This window comes from Trichosurus vulpecula, chromosome 8, assembly GCF_011100635.1.
Source record: "Trichosurus vulpecula isolate mTriVul1 chromosome 8, mTriVul1.pri, whole genome shotgun sequence".
NCBI lineage: Eukaryota > Metazoa > Chordata > Mammalia > Diprotodontia > Phalangeridae > Trichosurus > Trichosurus vulpecula.
In genome coordinates this window covers 62,544,996-62,568,586 of record NC_050580.1, presented here as the reverse complement: position 1 = coordinate 62,568,586, position 23,591 = coordinate 62,544,996, and the positions used below count along the sequence as shown (strand labels likewise).

At 43.7% G+C, this 23,591-nt stretch overlaps 1 protein-coding gene across 6 annotated transcripts in view; it reads right to left on the bottom strand.

The window, feature by feature from the left end:
- ZMIZ1 (zinc finger MIZ-type containing 1) overlaps window positions 1–23,591 on the bottom strand; it is a 441,312-nt gene that overhangs the window by 58,899 nt on the left and 358,822 nt on the right. For all 6 annotated transcript variants that reach the window (XM_036734708.1, XM_036734709.1, XM_036734712.1 and 3 more), the window contains one exon: window positions 7,306–7,450. In XM_036734708.1, coding sequence (XP_036590603.1) covers window positions 7,306–7,450 — 145 coding nt within the window. The remainder of the gene's footprint in view (window positions 1–7,305; window positions 7,451–23,591) is intronic.

Below are 23,591 nucleotides of genomic sequence, written 5' to 3'. Positions count from 1 at the left end.
TTCACCCAGCCTACAGGGATTATTTCCTTCTTGGGAATTTTTAAAGGCATGCAGTGGCAGCTCCTGCTGCTGCATACTCTAAGAATTTAGTCCTTCCACTAGAGAATCTTCTATTTTTCTCTAGCTGTTTTGTAATCAACACACAATTCATACGGCAAATATTTATCTAATACTTATGTATACCTAGCCCTATATTAGAAACTATGCTGTAGGGTATGCAGATCAGTGTGAATAATACCTAAGGGGCTTATGGTGTGTGTGTGTGTGTGTGTGTGTGTGTGTGTGTGTGTGTGTACTTTATTACTGTACTAGGTAGTATAGAAAGTAGTAGACATTTAAGTAGGACCTTAACATTTACAAAGATACACACATACATGCTTTATATATAGATATAAAAATGTATTGTCTATATATACTCTCTATATAAAGCCATATTATATATAAAGTATATATAACATACACATATATACATATAAACATACATACACACATATGTGTGTGTATGTGTATATATAATCTCATTGGATTTCTGAAACAACCCAGTGAGATAGGTAGGTATTTCAGGTATTAATATTCTGATTTTAAAGATGAAGAAACAGTCTCAGAGCCAGCTGGTAAGTATCACAGTTAGGATTTGAACTCAGATCTTTCTTGACTCCAAGTCTTCCCACCATAGCACACAGCCTCTCTTATTTCAGTAGTGCAGACAAATTTATATAAGAGGTTTATTTTTTGGTGTGGTGGGGGTGGGGTGTGATTACTTCTGCCTGAGGAAATCAGAAACGACTTCATTTTAATTAGGAGAGATTGGTGGGGAAAATCCAGGCAGAGAGAACATAGGGAAAGGATAGGAGGATGTAAAATATCTTGACTGTCCAAGATCATGAAGTTTTTGAGGGGAGGGGCTGGGTTTTCCTTCCTCTTCTGTATTCCTGGTTCTCTTGCCCCTCACCCACCCAGGATATCTACCATGGGGAGGTCTCACGATGTATGTAATTGTGTTGGGTAGCTGACTTGGAGTCCTCAGACCAATTTTAGGGGGTCTGTAAATGTGAATGGGAAAGAAGTTCCATCTTGCTATAAATAGAAATGGTTTCCTTTGAAATCCCACATATTTTATGCATTTAAACCATTACTTTGAGAAGGCATGTAAGGGCTTCATCAGACAGGTGCCATAGTTCATGCACAGAGCGCTGGGCTTGGAGTTGGGAAGACCTGAGTTCAAATCTGGCTTCAGAAACTTACTAGTCACTTAACTTCTGTTTGACTCTGTTTCCTCACCTGTAAAATGGGGGATAATAACAGCATCTACCTTCCAGGGTTGAGGTGAGAATCAGATGAGATAACATCTGTAATAGCAAAGCACCTGGCGCATAGTAGATCTGCTTTAAAAAAGTGCTTGTTTCCTTCCTTCCAGGTCCAAAAAGGATCAGCACTATGAAGGTTCAGAACCCCTGATGCACCGACAAGATCCCTCATTTTGCAGTCAGAAGACCCAGGTCTCCATCCTGGTTCTGTCACTTACTACCTATGTGATCAGTTTTATCAACTGCAAAATCAAGGAATTTGACTAGTTTATCTCAGTCGTCAGTCAACAAACATTTATTAAGAGCTCTTCCATTTGTAAAATCCTTTGGGGCCAAGTACACAGTAGGAAGTGGTACAAAGCAGACTGCCTTCTGGGGTCAGTTTCTTTACATGTAAATCAAAGGGGAGGGGGAGGAAAGGGATGTCATTCACACTGGAAGATCTCTACGGCTCCTTCAGGCTCTAACACTGTGAATGATCACTATGTCAGGATCCCAACAGATGAGTTTAAGGAGAGGGACCCAGAGCAGGAACATGAGCGATGAATGCAGAGGCTAACAGGTCCTGAGGGCCTGGGGAAGGGAAGGTGGTGAAAGGCAGAGGAGAAAGAACCCAGGCAACTCTCAGGGGTAGTAAAATCCCTCTATCTTGGGCCCTAAAGGCCTAGCAAAGGGTTGTTGTTTAGTCGTGTCCAATTCTCTGTGATCCCATTTGAGGTTTTCTTTGGCAAAGACACTGGAGAGATCTGCCATTCCCTTCTCCAGTTCATTTTACAGATGAGGAAACTGAGGCAAACAGGGATTAAGTGACTTGTCCAGGGTCACACAGCTAGTAAGTGTCGGAGGCTGGATTTGAACTCGGGAAGATGGAGTCTTTCAGACTTCAGGCCCAGCACTCTATCCAGTGTGCCACCTAGCTGCCCCACCCAAGGACAGAGCACACAATAAAACTGGAGAGATTTCACTTGTTTAGGTCAAACTTCAAGACCTAAGGCTACTGACCTCCTGACCAGAATCACTAAGCCAACCCCAACAACACAGAGGGGGAAGGGGGATGCTTCAGGAACCGACATAGATTAAGAGTGAGCGGACACCTTAGAGACTGTCTTGTTCAACAAGCCTACAACTTAATAAATGTTTCTTGGGTGATTTGAATCCCCTCATTTTACAAGTGAGGAATCAGAGACCACAAAAACTGAAATAATTTCCCAAAGTCACAGAGCAGGTACAAAGTTAAGTAAGCCAAGATTTTACATCTAAATGAGATAATATTTTTAAAGTGTTTATCACTTGCTAGGCACATAGTAGGCATTTAAGAAATACTTATTTCCTCCCCTCCCCCTCTCTCCAAATCCAGGGCTCCTTCACTCCTGTGTTTTTTTAAAAAAGGTGGGGGATGGGGTGGGGGAAGAAAAGGCCTGAGAAGTCTGGGTGTGACCACAAAGCTCAGTTTTCCTTATCAATAAAATGGGATTTGAACCTAACTCAAGATGTGTCTGGGGGAAATAAATGATTGGCAGTTTGTGCCTACCAGATATGTTACAATACAGTTTACTCTCAATTTTGAGTGAATTGTCCCTTTTGGGACATTAAATATTTCAAATCAAATCACCAGATATTTATGAGGTGCCTAGTAATGCAAGGCAGGGTTTTAATCCTCATCTGCTTTCCGACTGGCCCAATACACTGTAGGAAGTCAGCCAGAGCTCATCCCTTCCCCTAGAAATCCTCTGTCCCCATTCTCCCCCACCCCCGCCCACTCCCCCCCTTTTTGGATCATCCAAATTTGATACAACCTTCAGCACTCTGCTAAAATCTCAGCTCTTCTGTGATGTCTTTCCCCAAAGGCTTCAGCTTCCATTCTTTCTTCCTTCTCCATTGCAGTTCCACCAATCCATTGATAATCTACACCCCTCATCTAGTGCTTGTCATATACCACCTTGTCATGTTTTCTATATTTTGTTTATTTTTACGTCTAAGTCCTGACTTTCCAGCTAGATTGTAAGACCCCTGAGGGCAGTGACTATTTTTAAATTATCCTCCATGGGTACAGAGGCAACAGTAAATGTTTGTTGTTGGGGATGAGTAGGATTAATATAGTTTAATTTTAACATTCATTTGAATAAAACATAAGTGGAAAGGAAGTCTGTTGCCCAGAACCATATTCATAAAATGATACTTGGTTTAAGAATATTCTCACTTAAAATTCTAAATGTTCAAAACAAATAAATTGGTGGTAATCGTTTACTTTACAAAAGGCTCACCTTTTCCCCCACGGGAGGAAGTGCCTCACAGAAGAAAAACAGGTTAAAATACCTAGGCTTTCTGGTGGGCTCTGCTCTTTAGTAGCTGACTGCCCTTGGGGAAGCTACTTAACTTCCATAAACCCTAATTTCCTCTCAGTTAAACAGGCACAATAAGACTTTCCTTACCTATCTCACAGGGTTGTAAGGGAAGCCCTCAAACCTATATAAAGTGAGTTTCTCTTATTTACCTTATTTTTAAAAATTGTCTTATTTATTGTGGGTTCACCACAGTAGGTAATAATGGCAGTAGAATTACATTTAGCAAGATACTTGACCAAGTCCTTTGGGAGGTTGGTAGAACCATCCAGTGGGAAGAGACATGCAGGTGGAGGCAGAGGGTATGGGTTCAAATGCTGCCACTTCCTGACTGTGATCATGTGCAAGTCACTTAACGACTCTCTAGGCTTGAGTTACATCCTATGTAAAGTGAAAGAGGGTGTACTAGATGGCTTCGAAATTTCGTTCCAAGTTTGTAACCCTTGTAATCTTAGAACACAAGATAAAGAAATGTGGACTGGAGGCTAGAATCTGATTCATAAATGGATGCCGAACTAGAGGGAGGTCTGTTTTGGAGTGCCACAAGACTCTGTGCTACTTAATGTATCTATCAATAACCCTGAAGGAAGACATAGAAAATATGTCTATCAAAATCACAAATGATAGAAATGAACTTATTGGTCAACGGGACAAAGACTCAGAATAATCTCCCTAGGTTATTATTTTAGGCCAATATGAATATGAAGTTTAAAAGGAATAAATGTCAAGTCCCACATTTAGATAAAAAAGAAAGTAATTCCCCTCATATAGTGCAACGGGGGAAAATGGTTACAATTTCATTTGAATTTGGAGTTCATATGGACAAAAATGGAAGTTTGAGTTGGCCACAGGTTCAGTGAGCCACAATATGAGTGTGATGAGGCTGTGTCAAAAATGAACACAATTTTATGTTTCAATAACAAAAGTATAGTGTCCTGGCCACAGGAAGTACCGGTTCCTACTCCTATAACATGTTCTGGTCAGACTGCATCTGAAGTATTGTGTTCAAATATGGTTAAGTCACCTTCCAGTCGTGACCAACTTTCTGTGACCCCGTTCTGGGTTTTCTTGGTGTGGTATGCCATTTCCTCTTCCTGCTCATTTTGCAGATGAGGAAACTGAGGCAAACAGGGTTAAGTGACTTGTCCAGCATCATAAGCTAGTAAGTGTCTGAGGTCAGATTAGAAATCAGGAAGGTGAGTGTTTTTGACTCTAGGCCTGTGACTCTATGCACCGCATCACTAGTTGCCCTGTGGTCAAATATGGGTAACCCATTTTAAGAAGGACAATTACAAAGGAGCCTGAAAACGATGTCTCACCAGGGATGGTTTAAAGAACTGGGGATCTGGAGTCTTCAGAAAAGAAGACTAAGTTAGGGAAGATGGCATGGTCATCTCAAATGTCCAAAGATCTGTCCTTGTTTGGTGTTGGGAGTAGCAGACAGAAAGCTGGCCCTGTGACTCAGATAGTCTCTTACCCACTTGGTGCCCTAGGAAACTCTCTAAGGCTTTAAGTTGCAGATAAGGTGCCAATACACGTGGGTGGAGGGAATTTCTTCATCTGGAAGTTTCCTCTATCAGTTATGTCACAGATCTAGTCTCCACCCCTGACCCTGTGTTGCTTTGGAGGGTGATCCTAGGGTCATAACTTTAGAGCTAGAAGAGGCTTCATAATGATAATATTAAACACTATAGTTGATATTTATAAGCCCTTTAGCAAGGAAGGAAACAAATATTTATAGAGTACCTACTAGGTGCCAAGCACTGTGCCAAGTACTTTACAGATATCATCTCATTTTGATCTTCGCACAACCCTGGGAGGTAGGTGCTATTGTGATCCCCATTTTAGTCTTTTTCACCCCCAAATTAATTAATTTAGTTTTTGACATTCACTTTTATAAGATTTTGAGTTCTAAATTTTTGCCCTCCCTCCCTTCCCGCCAAGATAGTATGCAGTCTGATGTAGGCTATGCATGTACAATCATATTAAACATTTTCACATGAGTCATGTTGTGAGAGAAGAATCACAACAAAGGGAGAAACCAAGAGAAAGAAAAAAAACAAAAATCCAACCAGAAAAAGGTGAAAACAGTATACTCTGATTTGCATTTAGACTCCACAGTTCCTTCTCTGGATTCAGATAGCATTTTCTATCATGAATCTTTTATATGGTCCCCATTTTATAGGTGAGGAAATTGAGGCAAACAGAATTAAGTGACTTGCCCAGGATCACACAACTAGTAAGTGTCTGAGGCTAGATTTGAACTCAGCTCTTCCTGACTCCAGGCTCTGTGCTCTATCCACTGGGGCACCTAGCTACTTCTAGGCTGGGCTGGGGGGAGGGAAGGGGAGGACAGGAAGGAATTTTTTTAATAGAGCTATGTAATATGGAAGGGTCTGTCCTGTGACTTATATGTTTTCTCTCCCTGGGAATGCACAAGGAGGGACTGTATGCCCATTTGTCCCAGATGTCACAGACAAGATTTCACAAACTTGGTAGGATGTAGGAACACCACAGTCCCATCTAACTCTGAAGATCTGACACATCTATGATTTGATTTAAATAAGCTTGATGATCTTTCACCTTCCTTTCCTATCTGTGAATTGAAGGGATTTTATCAGATATTCTCTGAGTTCCTTTCCAGTCCTGGATTCGTGCCCCAACACATGTACTCCTCCTCCCATAATGTGCTCCAAAGCTCACCGGGAACTCCTTTCGGAGGATTTGCTGCTTTAGCTTACTCCTACTACCCATCCATTAGCAGATAACGGAGAATGGACTGCATTGCTCTGGAAGTTCATCTTTGTCATCAACCCAAAGGAGGAGAGAAACTCGGTAATATAAAGGACCTGGTTGTTCCAGGGTCGGCCATTTGAAAGTTCAGGCATGAGCACCGTGAATTCTAAACAGAAACCTCTGGGATATTTAGTTGGGAAAAGCAGCCAGCCCTAATGGAGAGCTCAGCAGCCTGGACATCTAGGGGGCAAAACAGTCAAGCACATGCTTGGCTGCTTCCTTCGAGGTGGCTGCCCAATGGCTCCATCCTCTGGCTGTGCTTTTAGCTCTGAGCTGATGTGCCAGCTAACTTTCTAGTAAACATTCCTTTATGAGTGAGGCAGATGGCATTCTCCCAAAGGTAAACTGCATAAAACCCAACTAGAATCAGAGGAATGGTCTTGACCTCTCCAAGGCCTCCCTTTATCCTTTAGTTTCTCTAGTGTACCTTAGATGTCCTAGCTTTGGAGTTTCCCTGTAGAGATTTGAAGGAGGGATAGAGAAATGAAGGAGATAGGTGAGTTCTTTTGGCTAGGGCAGAGCCTTCCAAGGTCAGGACTGCCCTATAATTAGGAAGAAAAAATCCAGTCTCATTTTAATGAGATATGATTGGGGAGACGCAGTCCCTGGCCTTGGGGAGCAAGTCTGATGGGACACATATACATCATCTCCTCAGGAAGTTTCTGGTCTGATGGGAGAAATAGGTCTTGCCCTTCCCTTTGGGAAACTCTTGGCACGGACATCTTTGAACCAATGTAGATAGCTGGTAGGAGTGGAAGACCAATCAATGTCCCTGACGTCTGTCTTCCTACTGTCAAGAATCTTCGAGGCTGATCAGCAAGACTCCACCCCGAACCCTTAGCTGCCCCACAATGACTCACCTGTGTGACAGCGTGGGTTTCATGGAGCTCATGGAGTTAAGGGGGGGCTGCATGGGGAGTTTCCCGGGAGGGTCAGTCTGTCGGCTTTTCTGGTGACGGAGGAGAAGCAGCCGACCCAACTCTTCACACCAGGATGAGAGCAGAGCTGGAAGGACATACAAACAATAGGTTAATAGACTTTCCTGGGGTCAGTCGGTCAACTAGCATTCATTAAGCACCCAGTACAAGTTAGGCACTGAGCTAAGTGCCAAGGAGACAAAGAAAGGCAAAAACAAAACAAACAAACAAACAAAAAACAAAACAAAATGAAAAAAACCCAGTCCCTGTTCTCAAGCAGTTCAGTCTAATGGGGGAAGCAGTATGTAAACAATTATGTTCAAACAAGCTATAAGCAGGATAAATTGGCGGGGGGGGGGGGGGGGGGGGGGGGGGGGGGAAGAGGGTGGGGGGGGTGGGGGGGGTGTAATCTCAGAGGGAAAGCACTAATATTAAGGAAGGCTGCGAAAGGCTTCTTGCAAAAGGGGTGAAAAAGGGGTGACTTTAGCTGAGACTTGAAGGAAGCCAAGGAGTGATGAGGAAGCAGAGTGTTCTAGGTATGGGAGAAAGTGTAAGAGAATGCCCTTCATTCATTTTCTGTGAGTTTGTATCTCATGCTCCCTTCCCCAGGTAGTAAGTAATATAGTGGAAAGGCTCTGGACCAGGTTCATAGATTGTGCGAGATAGTGGAGTCTCAGAGATCACCTAGTCACCAAATTGGGCAAGTAAGTATTTACTTAACACCCACTATGTGTCGATCACAATGATAAGCACCGGGAATACAAAGACAAAAATTAAAGAGACCCTGCCCTCAAAGGGCTTACATTCTTCGCACACAGATGAATATATGCAAAACAAACAAGGTAATTTTCCAGAAGAAAGAGCTAGCTGCTGCAGAGTGGGGGTCCAAAAGGCTTCATCTAAAAGGTAGTGTCTGGGCTAGGCTTAGAAGGAAACCACAGAGTTTAAGAGGTGAAGGTAAGGAGCAGGCAGAGATGGGACTTTTGGTACAGGTCTCTTTCCCACAGGGAAGACGAGTTTTGAGACCAGGATTGTAGCCTTGAATTGAGCACTGTGTGACCTTAGCCAAGTCAATCCACCTCTTTGGGTCTAAATTTCCATACCTATCAAAGAGAAATCACACTGTTCTAGCTATCTCACAGGTGGATCAAGAGGATGATAAAGTGCTAGGGAAAAACTTTTTACAGATATTATTACCATCCTACTTACACTCTAGCATGAGTGGTTTATCATGACATGAAGGTGACTAGGTTTCTGCCAGCAAACATCAAGCTCTGGCAGATGTTACTGAAAGGTAATACTGTTGAATATGGACCTGGCAGATGGACAGATTGTTATAGAAGTTACCCAATGACCAGCCTAGCAACTATGAAGAGGTTGTCACCAAAGAAAATGACATCAAATAATGACTTTTTTTTGGCCTGAGCAACTTATGGAAACTGTCTAATAAAGGGTGGAGGGATTGTGATTTTCATGGGTAATGGGAATATTCATACACTCTATGCCTGATTCTCCAAATGTAAAATGGAGATGGTAACAATATTATTTTGCATTTTTACAAAAGGCAACCAATTGGGTATGTGAGGGGCAGCAAAGTGAGGATAGTACCCAGGGTGCAAATCTGAGTGACTAGAAGGCTGGCTGGCAAGGCTATGGTTTGCCCACAGGTCACAGAGCTAGGGAGGAGCAGGGCACAGAACCACCTAGGAACTGGGAGGGAGTAAAGGCAGCCACTGCCCTCAAAGAACATCCCACTCTCCACCTTCCTCAAACTTACTGGTTTATAAACTCTCTTTGTGATCACGTGAGTGTCTAAAGTGGTGAAAAGCCCTGGGGCCCTCCCATCTTGAACGTTCTATAAGCTTAAAGTACAATGGTGAGGGAAACGGATCATGCCTCTCTTATACTGGGTAGCAAGTTGCAAAATCATGGTGGAGAAATGTCACCTAAGTCTCAGTTCTCCCAGGGATGCTCTACAAACAGGAAGTATGGAACACCAGGACCTTAGAAGAACCAAAATTACAAGTGTCCCAGAGGGCAATGGAAAGGCATATAACACATGATGGAATTGAACTGGGGCGTAGCACACTACCGATGATGGTGCTAAAGACAAAGATGTTTATGTCTAAGAAGCAAGGTGGACCAGTTACATGGTGACAGTGAAGAACAACAGATAAGCAGCCTTAGAGATGATCTAGAATCCATGAAATAGGAAAAGAACCAGAGGATGGCCATCAGGGTTTTCAACCCTGACACATCCTGCTTGGATGACCCTAGGCAAGTCACTTACCCTCCAGGCAATCTCTCAACCAGGGGTTCTTAGCCTTTTTTGTTTCACAGATTTCCCTCTCTCCCTTTGCAGTCTAGTGAAGAAATCTCTAGATTGCTTCTCAGAATAATGCTTTTTAAATACAGAAAATAATATGGGATCACAAAGAAAATCAATAATATTGAAATACAGTTATCAAAATATTATTTTAAAAAGTTCCTGCAATCCCAGGCTTAGAATCCCTAGGCCATATGCTCTATGGATTTTAACGAAAGGTCCACATTAGAGGCACAGAGCAGGAAAATACCTAGAAAGGCCATGATTTGCACCGGAAGGGAGAAAACGCACACAGATAAGATCACAGATCCATCGAAGTAACATATTCTAACTTGAAGGCTGTCAGGAGAGACTGTGGCCACTCTGGGCATTCTCGGATGTAATATTTAGCACCGTAACCTGTCAGCTCCTCCAGCACAAAGAACAAGACAGCATCATGTAAATGTCAGCTGTTATTATTATGAGCTTATTGGCCTGGGTACCTGGACACCAACACATATAACATTGGTGTCTGGCTGGTGGGGAGAGCACGGTGTTTTCCTTGTGTAGCTCATCTCACTCAAAGTAGCATAATTGCCAAGATATTTCTAGAAGGGATAATTAGAAAGTCTTAGTTTAGGGGGAAATTTTAGAATGCGGTCAGGCCCAAGCTTAATGTCCCCCTTCCACCCAAAAGAACTAAGAAAAGCTCTCCGCCTCAAGTTATTTGTAGAAGTGGGGGACCATGGGAGTGGATCACTAAATATCTGTCATTTTTTATAGCTTGGTTAATTTTGCTGAACTGTTCTCCTCCCCATCTCTCTCTCTCTCTCCCCCCTCCCACCCCCCCGCCCCCACCTTCTGTTATAACGGATGGCTGTCTGGGAGAGGAAGGTAGAATGTTCTCAGGATCACAGATCCAGAGCTGAAAGGGATGTCAGAAGTCATCCGGTCCAACCTCCTCATTTTACACAATGAGGAAACTAAGACCAAAGAGGGTTAAGTGATTTTCCTAGGAATCATTGGGAAATATTGGTGACGTAAAAACAAAAGATGTCAATAAATTTTTAAACAGATGGGGTCAGACCAGAAATGTTAAGGTGAAGGGAAGGTAAAAACTTTAGAATGAAAAAGCATCACTAAGTAATACTTTCCATCTCTTCTAATAAAGAAAGACACTCATTGCTCCCTGCCCACCCCCCCAACTCCCACCCGCTTACAATGTCAGGTCTGTGAGTCTCTGCATCCCCAGTGCTCAACACAGAGCTATATGAGTGGTAAGGTGGTGAATTAATCAGTAGAAGGAATTCACACACAGTAAGTCTGGTGGAAGCTATTATTCAGAATCACTATAGAGAATCCAGGTTAATTTAGTATGCCAGGGAAGGTTTTAATGAGACTATTTTCAAATGGTCTGTGTCCCGGGAAGGGGTAACTGTGTCAACTGTAAGATACATAGGATCCTCCATAACAGTTTACCCTGAGATTCTAGCTACCAGCCTCCATCTTGGGGTGTGGCTGGCCACACCAGCCTCTGGTGTAATGCAGCCATGGCAGAGTAATGTCAGCCTACCCTTGTTCAAATGTGCTCAAGGCCTGAGGAGATCACTAATCACAGACTATCCAAAATGGAAGGGATCTTAGATTCCGTCTAGTCCAAAAGAAACACCTGAGTTCAAATCCAGCCTCAGACACTTACTTTGTGACTCTGGGCATATCATTTAACCTCTTGCTAGCTCTTCTTTCTAACTTGATCATCTATAAAATTAGACTAATAATAGCTCCTATTGCTTAGGGTTGTTACAAGAATACAATGAGATAATATTTGTAATGTACTTTGCAATCCTTAAAGTAGCCTATGTATGTAGATAAAGACAAATGGATGTAGACATACAACATATATATGTCATTATTATTATAATTATATTTATTATTTATATTTATGTATTATATTAATATTATATTTTGTTATTATATTGATGTTATCATAATTGTTATTATTTTACAGATGGAGAAACAAAGGTCTGGAGAGAAGTGACTTCTCCAAGGTCACAGAGCTCATAAGTAGCAAAGCCAACATTTGAGACTTGGCCTTCTAACCCCAAATCTGACATTCCTTCCACTGCCCCTTCCACTGCCCCTTTCTGGGCAGCGGGTTGTTGAAAAGGCTCATGTCTTAACATATAAGGTATGGCAGGGCGGGAGCAGCTACCTCTCTGAGGGTAATTATCCACAGTCTGGCATAGTAGATAGCCGCTGAAGTCAGGTTAGGCTCCCAGAGATCAGCGTAGAGAAGAAAAGGCTTCCCTGAAAATGGCACCATCTTCTAACAGTCTGGGTGGGCCCCACTGAAACCCATCAGACTTTGAATTTCAGGCAGGGCTTCATAGCTTGGGCTCCACAGAGAGGGTTCAGAGACAGATTTCTAGGGGAATCCATGAACTTGGATGGGAAAAAAATTCTACCATTATTTTCACTAACCTCAAGATGAAATATGACATTTTCAGTGATAAAGTTTAAATAGGTTTTACTAGACTGCTATAAGGGGTCTAAGACACAAAAAATTTTAAAGAACCCATGGGGGGCTAGCTTGGCAGGGTGTGTGTGTCTGCGGGCGTGTCCATGAGCGTGCATGCACGCCCCGCTCATGTGGCACTTGACAAAAGAGAGCAGGAACACGCCAATGAGCTAAGGAACTTAAATCTAGATGGGCAGATAAGTAGCCAGAGAAGTTTGGTGGTTGGGCCCCAGTGGCAGAAAGGGCATGGCAAAACCAAAGGCTATTGCTAGGTAAAGAGGTAACATGTTGGACTTGTGAAATGGAAAATGGCAACATGGAACCTTCGAGGCCTTCTTTCCTATGACATAGAATGAGGCACATCTCAGATGCAGATATGTACGGCACCCTTGTTACAGGAAAACGGGCAATACCCACCTCTTCTCCTAAAGATATGTGTGCGTGTGTGTGTGTGTGTGTGTGTGTGTGTGTGTGTGTGTGTTTGTGTGTGTGTGTGTGTGTGTGTGTGAGAGAGAGAGAGAGAGAGAGAGAGAGGACCACTTGACACTTGAGTGATTATCTGTCTAGAAGACTGCAGGTTGCTTCCTGGACCCGTCTGCACTTATTATATAAATATAAGAGAGGACACATCTGTAGCAGCTGGATAGGGAAGCACACTGCATCCTGCAGCCATTCAATAAGATAAAACAAACCAGAAATGAATTTCCAGATTACACTATTCATCCTTGGTATGCTTAGTTACCGCCTTTTTTTTTTTTTTTTTTTGGAAAGCTGGCTGCACTGGATGCATCTCGACTCATTGAAACTCGGAGCACGGGAAATACAGGCTCGTAGGATAATGAAGGAAGGGATAAAGAAGCCAGCACAAAGGAGAGCCACAGATGGTGCTGGCTTTCCCCACCCTCCGCCCCGGAGAGCAGGCGGGCAGCTGCCTCTCCCCCACTCCTGATCGGCATGGCCTTTGCAGAGGGGCTTGGGCGCCACGGTCACACCCTCACTCCCCAAGCCATAGTGAGCATGTTGGGGACATAGCTCAGACCCCTTACCTGAAATGCCAAGTAAGCATTTCAGCCTGCCTCTTAATCCAGAAACTCTAACTGATCCTAGGTCACTCCCACTTTCCTCTTAAACTCGATAGAGGTCCTTTTATAGTGAAAGTGAATTATTTTCCTTAAATAGAAAAAAAACACACCCAGCAACAATGGCAAACACATGTCCTCAATTCAACCAGTAATGGAAGAGAGAAAATATACTATATAATACACATACTATATTACATGTATGTGATAGTATGTGGCACACATGAACTCGAGGGGTGCACGTCATAGACAACCTAGGCAGCCATGTTCCTGCCTCTACAAGGGCTAAGAAGAGGGAAGTCACCATCAGATCCCTGCAGACCTGACAAAAATGCCTTTCCCTTCTCAGCACATCCTCCTTCCCTATCCCGGGGGCTGCTGGCCCTCCGGCATGACGGCTATGCTGCAGACTTATGGCCTAACCCCATGCAAGGCTGACAGAGCGAGTAGAGGTTTTTATAATGGAATAAACCAAGGCAAGTTGTTTGGAGGCGAATGCTGATAAGTATAACCCTCCCACCCCCACCTCCCCAAGGAAATTTGGGGCAGCTGTCAGGGGTGGGGGACAGTGGGGGAAGAAGGAGAGAAAGAAGGAAAAGAAGAGGAAAATGAGACAGAATCTGAGAAAGAGGCAGGTGAAAAGACAGAAGGAGAAGAGCCCATGGCTGTCTATGGTATTTTTGTGTCAATGTGAGCAGATACAGGCCCAGTGATGCACTGGGTAGCTGTTCTCCAAAGATCGGCCTCATTAAGCTTAGAGTGGCTCATCACCAGGACACCCATAGGTAGATGATGTTTAGTTTTTATGGTTTTCTTTTTGGCCACAGAAACTTTTAAAGCTCACCTTAATGATCCTAGATGGTTTGAGCTCTGCACTGTTGGAAAACTCATCTGAGTTCAAATCTAGCCTCAGACACTTACTAGCTGTATGACCCTGGGCAAATCACTTAATTCTGTTTGCCTCAGTTTCCTCATGAGAGCGAAATGGCAAACCACTCCAGTATCTTTGCCAAGAAAACCCCAAATGGGGTCACAAAGAGTTGGACACAACAGAATACATATATACATAAACACACTCACAGATTGTGTTCTCTGATAGAATGTAAGCTTCTGAGGGTAAGGACTGCATCACCTCCATCCCTGAATCCCTAGCCCACAGTACAATGCCTGGTAGTCTGGATTTGCAGTCTGTGTCTGTCGTGTAGCTGTCTCTGTGTCTCTCTGTCTCTCTATGTCCCCATGTAGGGGTTTTCATTCATCTCTGACCATCACTGCTACTGCCATGGCTGCCATTACAACTAGCTGGACTTTAAAGTTTCCTGACATCTCATTTAATCTTTTCAAGGGCTAGTGGGGCCCTGGGTAGCTATGAATTTTCTTGCTCTCCAAGAGGAATGGGGAAATCCCTACTCCCTGCTGATATCAGACCAAGTGGATCAGTAGAAGAGGAAGAAAGTAGAATGAATAGGTGGGGAAGAGTTCAAAAAAGCCCCCTGTAGCTCAAGGACTTCCTGGGGAAATCCTGGGGAACTTTCCCATTCAGGGGAGAAACATAAGCTCAGCGAAGAAGGTAATGTCATCGACCCAATAAGCGTGATGATCAGCTCACGACACTCTATGTTCATACTCACAAGATACCCTCCCTCGCATCATGGGCAGCCTACGACATTATCATCTCATGGCTGCCCCACTTCTCAATCTAACCCAATACAGATTGGGTTCTGTAGACTGAGAAGAAGGGGGCCTCCTTTACATGAAAGATGGCATAGGCCAACACAGCCATTCCAGGACTGTAATACAGCAAATATAATACAACAAGCATTTATTAAGTACCCAGTATGTACAGGGCACTGTGTTAAGTGCTGAGGGCACACATACAAGCCAACTAGACAGTTCCTAACCTTCAAGGAGCTTAGACTCTAGATGGAGGAAGAAAACACAAAGAGGGGACCCGGAAAGGGGGTGATGCTCTCAAGAATCTTACAGTCTGATTTTTCCAGGGGGCAGAAAATTTGGAATTCAAAATCTTGTGGAAGTGAATATTAAAAATGGAAAATAAATAAATTTATATAAAAAAATAAAAAAAATATCTTACAGTCTAAATGGGGGGGATGAGACAAGATCATAAGTAGTTATAGTGCACAATATTACATAAGAATATTAGAAAGCTATAAAACTAAGTGCTTTGTAAGGTCTACGGGGGAAGAGCATTAATCAGGAGGTACTACTTGAGTACTTTAAAAGATATGGTCTGATATCCAAGATAGATTGGCCACCAACAATAAGATATGAGACCGAAGGGCAGAAATGGTTAAAAGAATGTGAATAAATTGTTCTCAAAGGAAGAATTAAAAACTATTAACCACTATATGAATGAAGACTCCAAATCACTAATTATTAAGAGAAACGAAATCAAAACAACTCTGAGGTTTCACCTCATACTCAGCAAATTAGCAAAGTTAACAAAAGAAGTGAATAGTCGATATTGGAAGGGTTGTGGAAGATGGGCACACTAATATTACTGGTGGAGCTGAGCACTGTTCTAACCATTATAGAAAAACATGGAATTAGGCAAAGAAAGGTACTAAAATATGCATATTCTTTATTGAAGAAACCCACTCTGATAGACATCTCCAAAGGCAGGGTTAATGACAAAAAAGAAAAAGGTCCCACATACGCCAAAATAATTGTAGCAGCACTCCTTGTAGAAGGAAAGAACTGGAAACAAAGTAGTTGCCCATTGAGTGGGGAATGGCTAAACAAACTGTGGTACGTGAATATTACTGTGTGGTAAAAAACAGTAACTGATGAACCCAGAGAAATATGGGAAGATTGGAACGGATGCAAATTGAAGCGAGCAGAATCAGGAAAGCAATATACACAATGACTACAACATTGTTACAATGGAATTATTACACAATTCCACTCTGTAAATGGAAAAACAACGAAACAGAAAGCTTCAAAACTATTGCAACTAAGTCAGATATGACAAAGCACCTCCCTATAGCTTCTTTGCAGAGTTGGAGGATCATGGGTATGGAATACTGCATGTAATGTCAGACTTTAAACTTATGTTGATTAATTTTTCTGAATTGTTCTCCCCCTCCTTTAACTTTTTGGATTGGGGAGTTTGAAGAGGATATATTCAGAAATAAATGATGTATAAACAAAAGGTATCAATAAAAAGGGGGCGGCCGGGTGATGCAGGGGATAGAGTGTGCAGCCTGAAGTCAGGAAGACCTGAGTTCAAATATGGCCCCAGACATTTACTAACTGGGTTATTCCTGAGCAAGTGACTTAACCCTGTTTGCCTCAGTTTCCTCATCTGTAAAAGGAGAAGGAAATGGCAAACCAGTCTAATATTTTTGCCAAGAAGACCTCAAATGGGGTCACGCAGAGTCAGACACGATTAAAATGACTCAATAACAAATCAATAAAAATAAGAAAAAATTTTAAAAATCAACAGAACCTTGTAAGCCACTGGATATGCGAAGGTGAGAAAGAGAGATGAAGCTGTAGGCTAAGGTTGTGAACGCAGAAGAATGAGTAAATGGTGGTAGTGAGACAGAAATAGTAAAATCAGAAGGACTGGTCCCATTACAGCTCTTTCTGGCTAGGAGGGGGAAGATGGCCAGAGAAAGGATCAATGGGGGCCTATAGATTTTCTAATGCATTTCATTTGCTTTATACCCGCGCCTGTCAATGAGTCCAATCTTAGAATTGGGTGATTTGGCTGGGCGGATCCCAAAGTGCTGGGGTAAGCATCTCCCAGCAGCCAGCCATACAGAAGCACTCCCTGGAAAGAAAAATAGAGCAGATCCCCGTACTAATCTATTTACCTATTATGAGACCCAGGTATTAGTTACAGCTTATCGCCTCAGTCAATCACCTCCTCTTGTTAGGAACCATGCTTCTTAAAGGGGCAGGGCCAAGGAAACTGTTATTTATAAGCAGAAACTATATTTACAGCCAGGGATGCAGAGGGAGAAGGGAGGAAGGATAACAGCAAGGTAACAGCAATTGGGCAGCCTCCCAGGGGGATGGCAGAGGGAGCCCAACTGGATTACGGCATCCTCTCTGCGGCAGACGGTTCTGTGGGAGGCTTGCCAGACTCATTTATTATCCCACTGCAATGGGGATATTTAAGGCAGGAGAAGCCCACATCTAGCTGGGGACCGAATCCTGGCTACCCATCAATCTGGATGCTAAGCCTTGGGCAGGCGGTAAGAAGACAGTTTGCTAGAAAGGAAACCCTCACACAGAGGCGAGTTTCCCAGGGAGCTGCAGAAATCATTGTTTGACACTCAACAAACCTCTCTTGGATTTCTTCTGGGTCTGAGGCACTGTGCTAGGCCTCGAGGGGATTCTAAGAGGACAAAGATCTGATTGTTGCTCTTAAGAGAGGTCATGATCGTGCCATTTTTAGAGCTGCAAGGGGCTTTAGAGATGATCTGGTCTAACTTTCTCATCTTACTGATCTGGAAACTGAGATTCTGAGAAGGGAAGCAATCCCCGATGACATTTAGTAACACCTAATCAGGAAGACACCTCTTTGTGAGTTCAAATCCAGCCTCAGACACTTACTAGCTGTGTGACCCTGGGCAAGTCACTTAACCCTGTTTGCCTCAGTTTTCTCACCTGTAAAATGAGCTGGAGAAGGAAATGGTAAACCACTCCTGTATCTTCGCCAAGAAAACCCCAAATGGGGCCACAGATAGTTGGACATGACTGAACAACAACAAACATATGTTCAGCCCCATAGGGAATGTCTAGTAGTAGAAGAATATAGTCTAGTTGGGTAAGGACATTCCTCTGTGAAAAACCATGTAACAATCTCATTTTCCTCATAAATGTCAACTAACAATTTCTGATCGCTACCTATGAAGTAAGGGTGCTGGGCCATTTGGTCTGGAAGGTTCCTTCTTTGACATTCTATAATCCTACATTTTTACCCATCCTTCAAGCCTTGGCACAAGTCTCATCTTCCATAAGGAAAAGGGAAGGGTTTTTTTTTTTCTAATTATTTCTATGGAAGACAGCTCGGGCTAGTGCACGGAACCCTGGAATTGGGGTAAGACTGGGGTTCGAATTCTAGCCCAGAAACTTAGTAGCTGTGTGACCCTGCACAAATCATTTAATCTCTGTGAGCCTCAGGAGGATAATAATAGCCATGTGCCTGCCCTTCAGGGTGGCAGGAAGGTCCGAATGATTTAAATGGGTACAGACCTCTGCAAACCTCACAGCCCTATGCCAACGTCCATGTTGGGTGGTGTTATCATTCCATAAAGCATCTGTTAACTACTCCAGCCCTTAATGATCTGTGTCTCCTCTCAATTCCTTAGTTTAGGGACAGAACCATGCTATCAGGAGCCTCAACCCTAATATTATTTAATGTGGTTTCATGGGGGTTTGTTTTTTCTCTCTAACCAGAGACTAAGCTCCCTCAGGGGCCCTCCTTCCTTGTCTTGCATCTCTTCCAGTGCCTAGAATAGGACTGTGCTTAATAAAGGGAGAAATATCCCTATAGAGAAACCAGGAAACAGCCTAATTGTTCACTTTCTATTCCTCTAATCGATCTCTTCTGTTGTTCCCTTCCTCCAGTGTCTTTTAAAGAGAGTGCCCAACTTGCATGCTCCTCTCAGCTCCTCCTACTCATCCCTCTTCTCTCTTTCCATTTTTTTAGGGGAAGCCTGGACTTACCAGAGCACACGCTGCCCAAATCTACTTTCCTCACCAAAGGAGTTTCAGTTCTTCCTATCTGCCCATTTCCTGCTTCTCCTTTGAGCCGTGTTCCCTGTCAACCTCCCCACTTCATCCTATGCCTTCTGAGAAATCCCCTGTCCTGTGAAGTTCACCACTGCCACTGAGAAATGATGGCCAGAGACAGGGGTTGGGGACTGGGGGAGGGAAGGGCCATGCTTTGTAGAAAACAAAAGGTCCCTGGAAGCTTACAGTGACCAAAAATCTCAGAGTTGGAAGGGCGCCTTCAAAGGCCACCCACCCTTATCCAAACAAGAAGTCCCTCTACCATATTGCCAAATAAGTGGTTTCCCCCAAAGTTTAGAGAGATCCAAGTAAGAACAATCCAACAATCAGCTCTCAATACTTTTGGATGGCTTTAGTACTTAGGAAAACATCCCTTTTACTGAGCCTAGGTCTTCCCCTCTGTAATTTCCACCAAATTTCCAAAGGGCCACATATTGTCAGAGAAGAAACTCTGATTTCATATACCCATTATCTCCTGTAACCTCCCAGCCTGCCATGCCCATCCTGTATCTGGTGCTCCATTCTGTCCCAATTCTAGAGGATGTGGCAGGGAGAGAGGAGCCTGGGCCCCCAGGTTTGGGCAGGCAATCAATGTCTGTTGGCTGTGGAGTTTTGGCCTTAGGTTCAAAAGCTATTTGGGACTTTGGTTTTACTCTTAAAGGGGGTAGATATGATATGCTCTATCATTCACCTCATCTGGAGAGAGGGATGCCAAAGCACAAAATACTAGAATGGGCAGAATCCTTTTGAATCATCTAGCCCAACCGCCTCAGTTTACAAACAGGGAAACATATCCAGAGAAAGGAAATGGCTTGCCCAAGGTAAGCCAGCCAAAGGCTCCTGGGATCATACAACCATAGATTTAGAGCTGGAAAGGAACTCAGGCATCGCCCAGTCCAATCCACCCATTTTACAGATGAAGAAACTGAGGCTGGGCAAGGCTGACTTGCCCAAGGTCATAGAGGTGGGAAATGGCCGATATGCGGGATTTGAACCTGGTTTCTCTGACTCCAGAGTCACTGTTCTTCTTTCTACTATATGGAGTTGCCTCTTCTAAATGTCAGGGTTGGGTCTGAACCCAGGTCATCTGATGCCACCTTCCGTGGCTCTTTCCACCCTTTCTACTACATCACCCAAAGGTGACACGGAACCAAGGGTATGCACCCACCTATATCATGTATATACCTGCATATCTTTGTAAATACAGAACCAAAGTTATGCATCTAACTATATCATGTATGTACCTGCATGTTTATAAATACAGAACTAAGGGTATGCGGCCACCTACATCATGTGTATACCAGCACATGTTTATGAACACAGGCAAATTCCCAGTACAACTACCAGCCTTGCTCATTTGATCCAAGGAGTTGACTCTGATGACCCTGGTGCAGTTGCTTAGCGTGCTTCCCAGAGAGGCCCCCTTTCTCTTTTCCTCCTCACTTCAGCTCTTCCTTTGGAAGCTGCTGACGAGAGCATTATGGGGGCAGCATGTGAAACCATGTCATGTGCTGCTGCGCAGGCAGAAATGCGTGGTGCCAGGAAGCAAGAATCAATTCTTCTAGCAGCAGCTGCTGTTGCCGCCACCACCATGGCTCCCCCCTCCCTTCATGCTCCCTAATTGATATATTATTGCAACCACTGAAAAGAAGACTGGGCCCCAGAGAAGGAAATACAGCCGGGGGGAGGGTGGACTGGGGAGTAGAAGATCTTTCCTCTGACTTATCTGTGGTTGGGGCTCTTGTCCCTGCCCCCACCCAAACAGGAACCTGTCCCAAGGGCAACTGCTGCCCCAGTGGGGACCATGGGGGCTGTGCCAAAACAGAATCAGACCTGCCTTAAAGGGAGGGGATCTCAGCTTCAGAGTTTCCAGAAGCCTCAGGAAAGGAGCTGGGGCTCCTCAACCCAGAGGGTTTGCTTGCACAGAGAGCAAATGGAACCATCTTTAACCATCTAGTCTGCATTGCTCTGGAGCCAGGGTGGCAGGAGACTCCATGAAGGCCCAGTCTTTCTCCCAGCTGCACCAGCCACTCACCATAGGCTCTCTGTTTTTTAATTTGGGGAGCAAAAGAGTCACATTTAAAAAAGATGGGATTGGAGGAAGGAAGGCATGCAGGCAGGCAAGCAAGCTTTGGTGGGGATTTCCTATAGCTCTGCAACTGTGGTTTCTCTGGTCAGAAGAACCCTTACGGGTCCCCTTCCTCCTCCACTCCGCCCCCCACCCCCACCCCTTTGCCGGCTTCCCAGGAAGGCAGCTGCAAACAACAACTCACATCATTACTTCATACTTCCTTTAAACAGAAAATAAGGCCACCTGAGGACACTGGGAGGCCCTGGAGGTGTAGAAATGAGGAAGGATGGTGTCTCCAAGAAGGTTGGAACAATTCTGAACTATGTAAGAAAGTCATTGAGCTGTTTACACCCATAGACCCAGCCACCACAATGCATCCATCCAGCCTTAAGAGACCAATGCCAGAAAGAAACCCCTCATAGAGAAACACAGATTCATAGTGTGTAGGGGGCTCGCTGGCAGGGGAATGGCTAAGCAAAGAGGGGCATAAGAAGGAAAGGGGGCATTACTGTACCAAGAGACAGCTTGTGGGAGGGGGCTGAGGCTGGCTCCACTGCCTCATTTATTTTAATTGAGATCTTTTGTTTTCCTATAGCTTACATTTCCCAATGCTTCCCCTCCCCCCAAGAGAGCTGTCTTTTATAATAAAGAAGAAAAAATAGGAAGAAAAAGTTCAGCAAAATTGGTCAATATATCCCAAAAGTCGGCCATTCTATGCAGAACTGCACACTCATAGTCTTCCATCTCTGCAAAAAAAGTGGGATGGGGTAGGGACGAAGAGCCTTCTCTGTCTTTACTTTGCTAGCTAGCTCCAGTGTCTTCTTAAGGCATGATTCCCCCCTCTCTTTTCCTCTCCCCACCCTGGAGATTTCTTACTACTCAAAATAGCATTCTGAAGTCACATCACCATGGTCCTAGGCACAATGTGAACTTTTACATATTTGTACTTGCTAAGAGGAGAGGGAAAATCACAAGTAGAATAACCCAGTGGGAAGCACCCCAGGAAAGGAATCCCTGTGTCTCGGCTCTGTTACTGACCTGTGAGGGGGCTCTGGGTAAGTCACTTTAAGTGCCATAAGGCTCCATTTCTTCATCAGAAAAATGGAGATAAGAACACCCTCCCTCCTTTCGCAGGCTTGTTGTGAGGGCTAAACAAGACAATACCTGTGGAGGTGTGATGAACAACTATGAAGCATCCTAACAAGGAATGGTTATGAAAGGAAAGCCAGCAGAGAACGATAGAACAAAAAGGGTGTCAAGAAAGGGACCTGGGCATTTTTAGCTCCATGACTCAACAGTGTGATGTGGTACCACAAAAAGCTAATGGAAGATGCATATCATTCAGAAGAAGTGAGATAATAGCCAAGTTGTTGTCCCTGAGTGGCCTGTGGAGGTGCCAAGCATGGAGCAGAAAAAGTGGCCTTGCTTGTTACTTGGGGTCTCACACTGATTTGGTTCCAAAGGAAAGAAGGTGGCTCCTTCAGACCACATCTGGAATGCTGGTGTTCAGTTTTGGGCTACCACACTTTATGAAGGACATTGAGAGGTCTAAGCACATCCAGGAGGGGGTGGGTGAGGAGACTCAAGACTCTGCCAGGTGAAGAGTGAATAGAGAAACTAGAGATGTTCAGACAAAAATGAAGAGGGTTGGAGGTGAGCTGGGGAAGAGGTCAGGGCAGAGGGGAAGAGGCCATCATAGCTGTCTGCAGATACTTGATGGGTTGTTACATCAGACCTGGTACTCAGTCTCCTTAGGAATCTCTGTCCCCAGGAGCCCTCTGAGTAGAGGGCAGAACAGAGTGTTTCTTCCACAATTTCCATTTAAGGAGGGCCCCTGGGTCAGGTAGCGCTTCATTTCCTACCCAGTGCACAACTTTGGACTTTATCATGTTCTTTGCATCAGATACCTCCCTTTCCATATACACTTTTCAGTTCCCTCTTTATGTGTTGCCTTCCTCCCATTTGATTATAAGCTCCTTGAGGGCAGGGACTATCTATCTTTATGTGTGTGTGTGTGTGTGTGTGTGTGTGTGTATACGTATGTGTATGTGTACACACACATATATACATACATATTATATATATATATGTATATACACATATGCATACACATACATATTTTATCTTCCTTTTTCGTATTTGTATTCCTAGCCCTTAGCACAGTGCCTGGAACATAGTAGGCACTTAATAAATGTTTTGATTGTCATGTAGAAGTGGGAGAGGGAGCAGATTTATTCTTCCTGGCTTTGTAAGACAAAACTAGGAGAAATGGGAGGAAGTTACGGTGAAGTAGATTTCAGCTCAGTATAATAAACTAATATAGCTGTCCAGAAATTCAATGGGCTACTTTGGAATATAGTGAGCTCCCCATCACTGGTAGTCTTCAAAGAAAGGCTTTCAGGAATGTCATAGAAAGGAGTTATTTTTTATTTTTGGTTAGAGCTAGATTAACCTGAGGAATCTTTCAACTTTTAGATTCTACCATTCTAA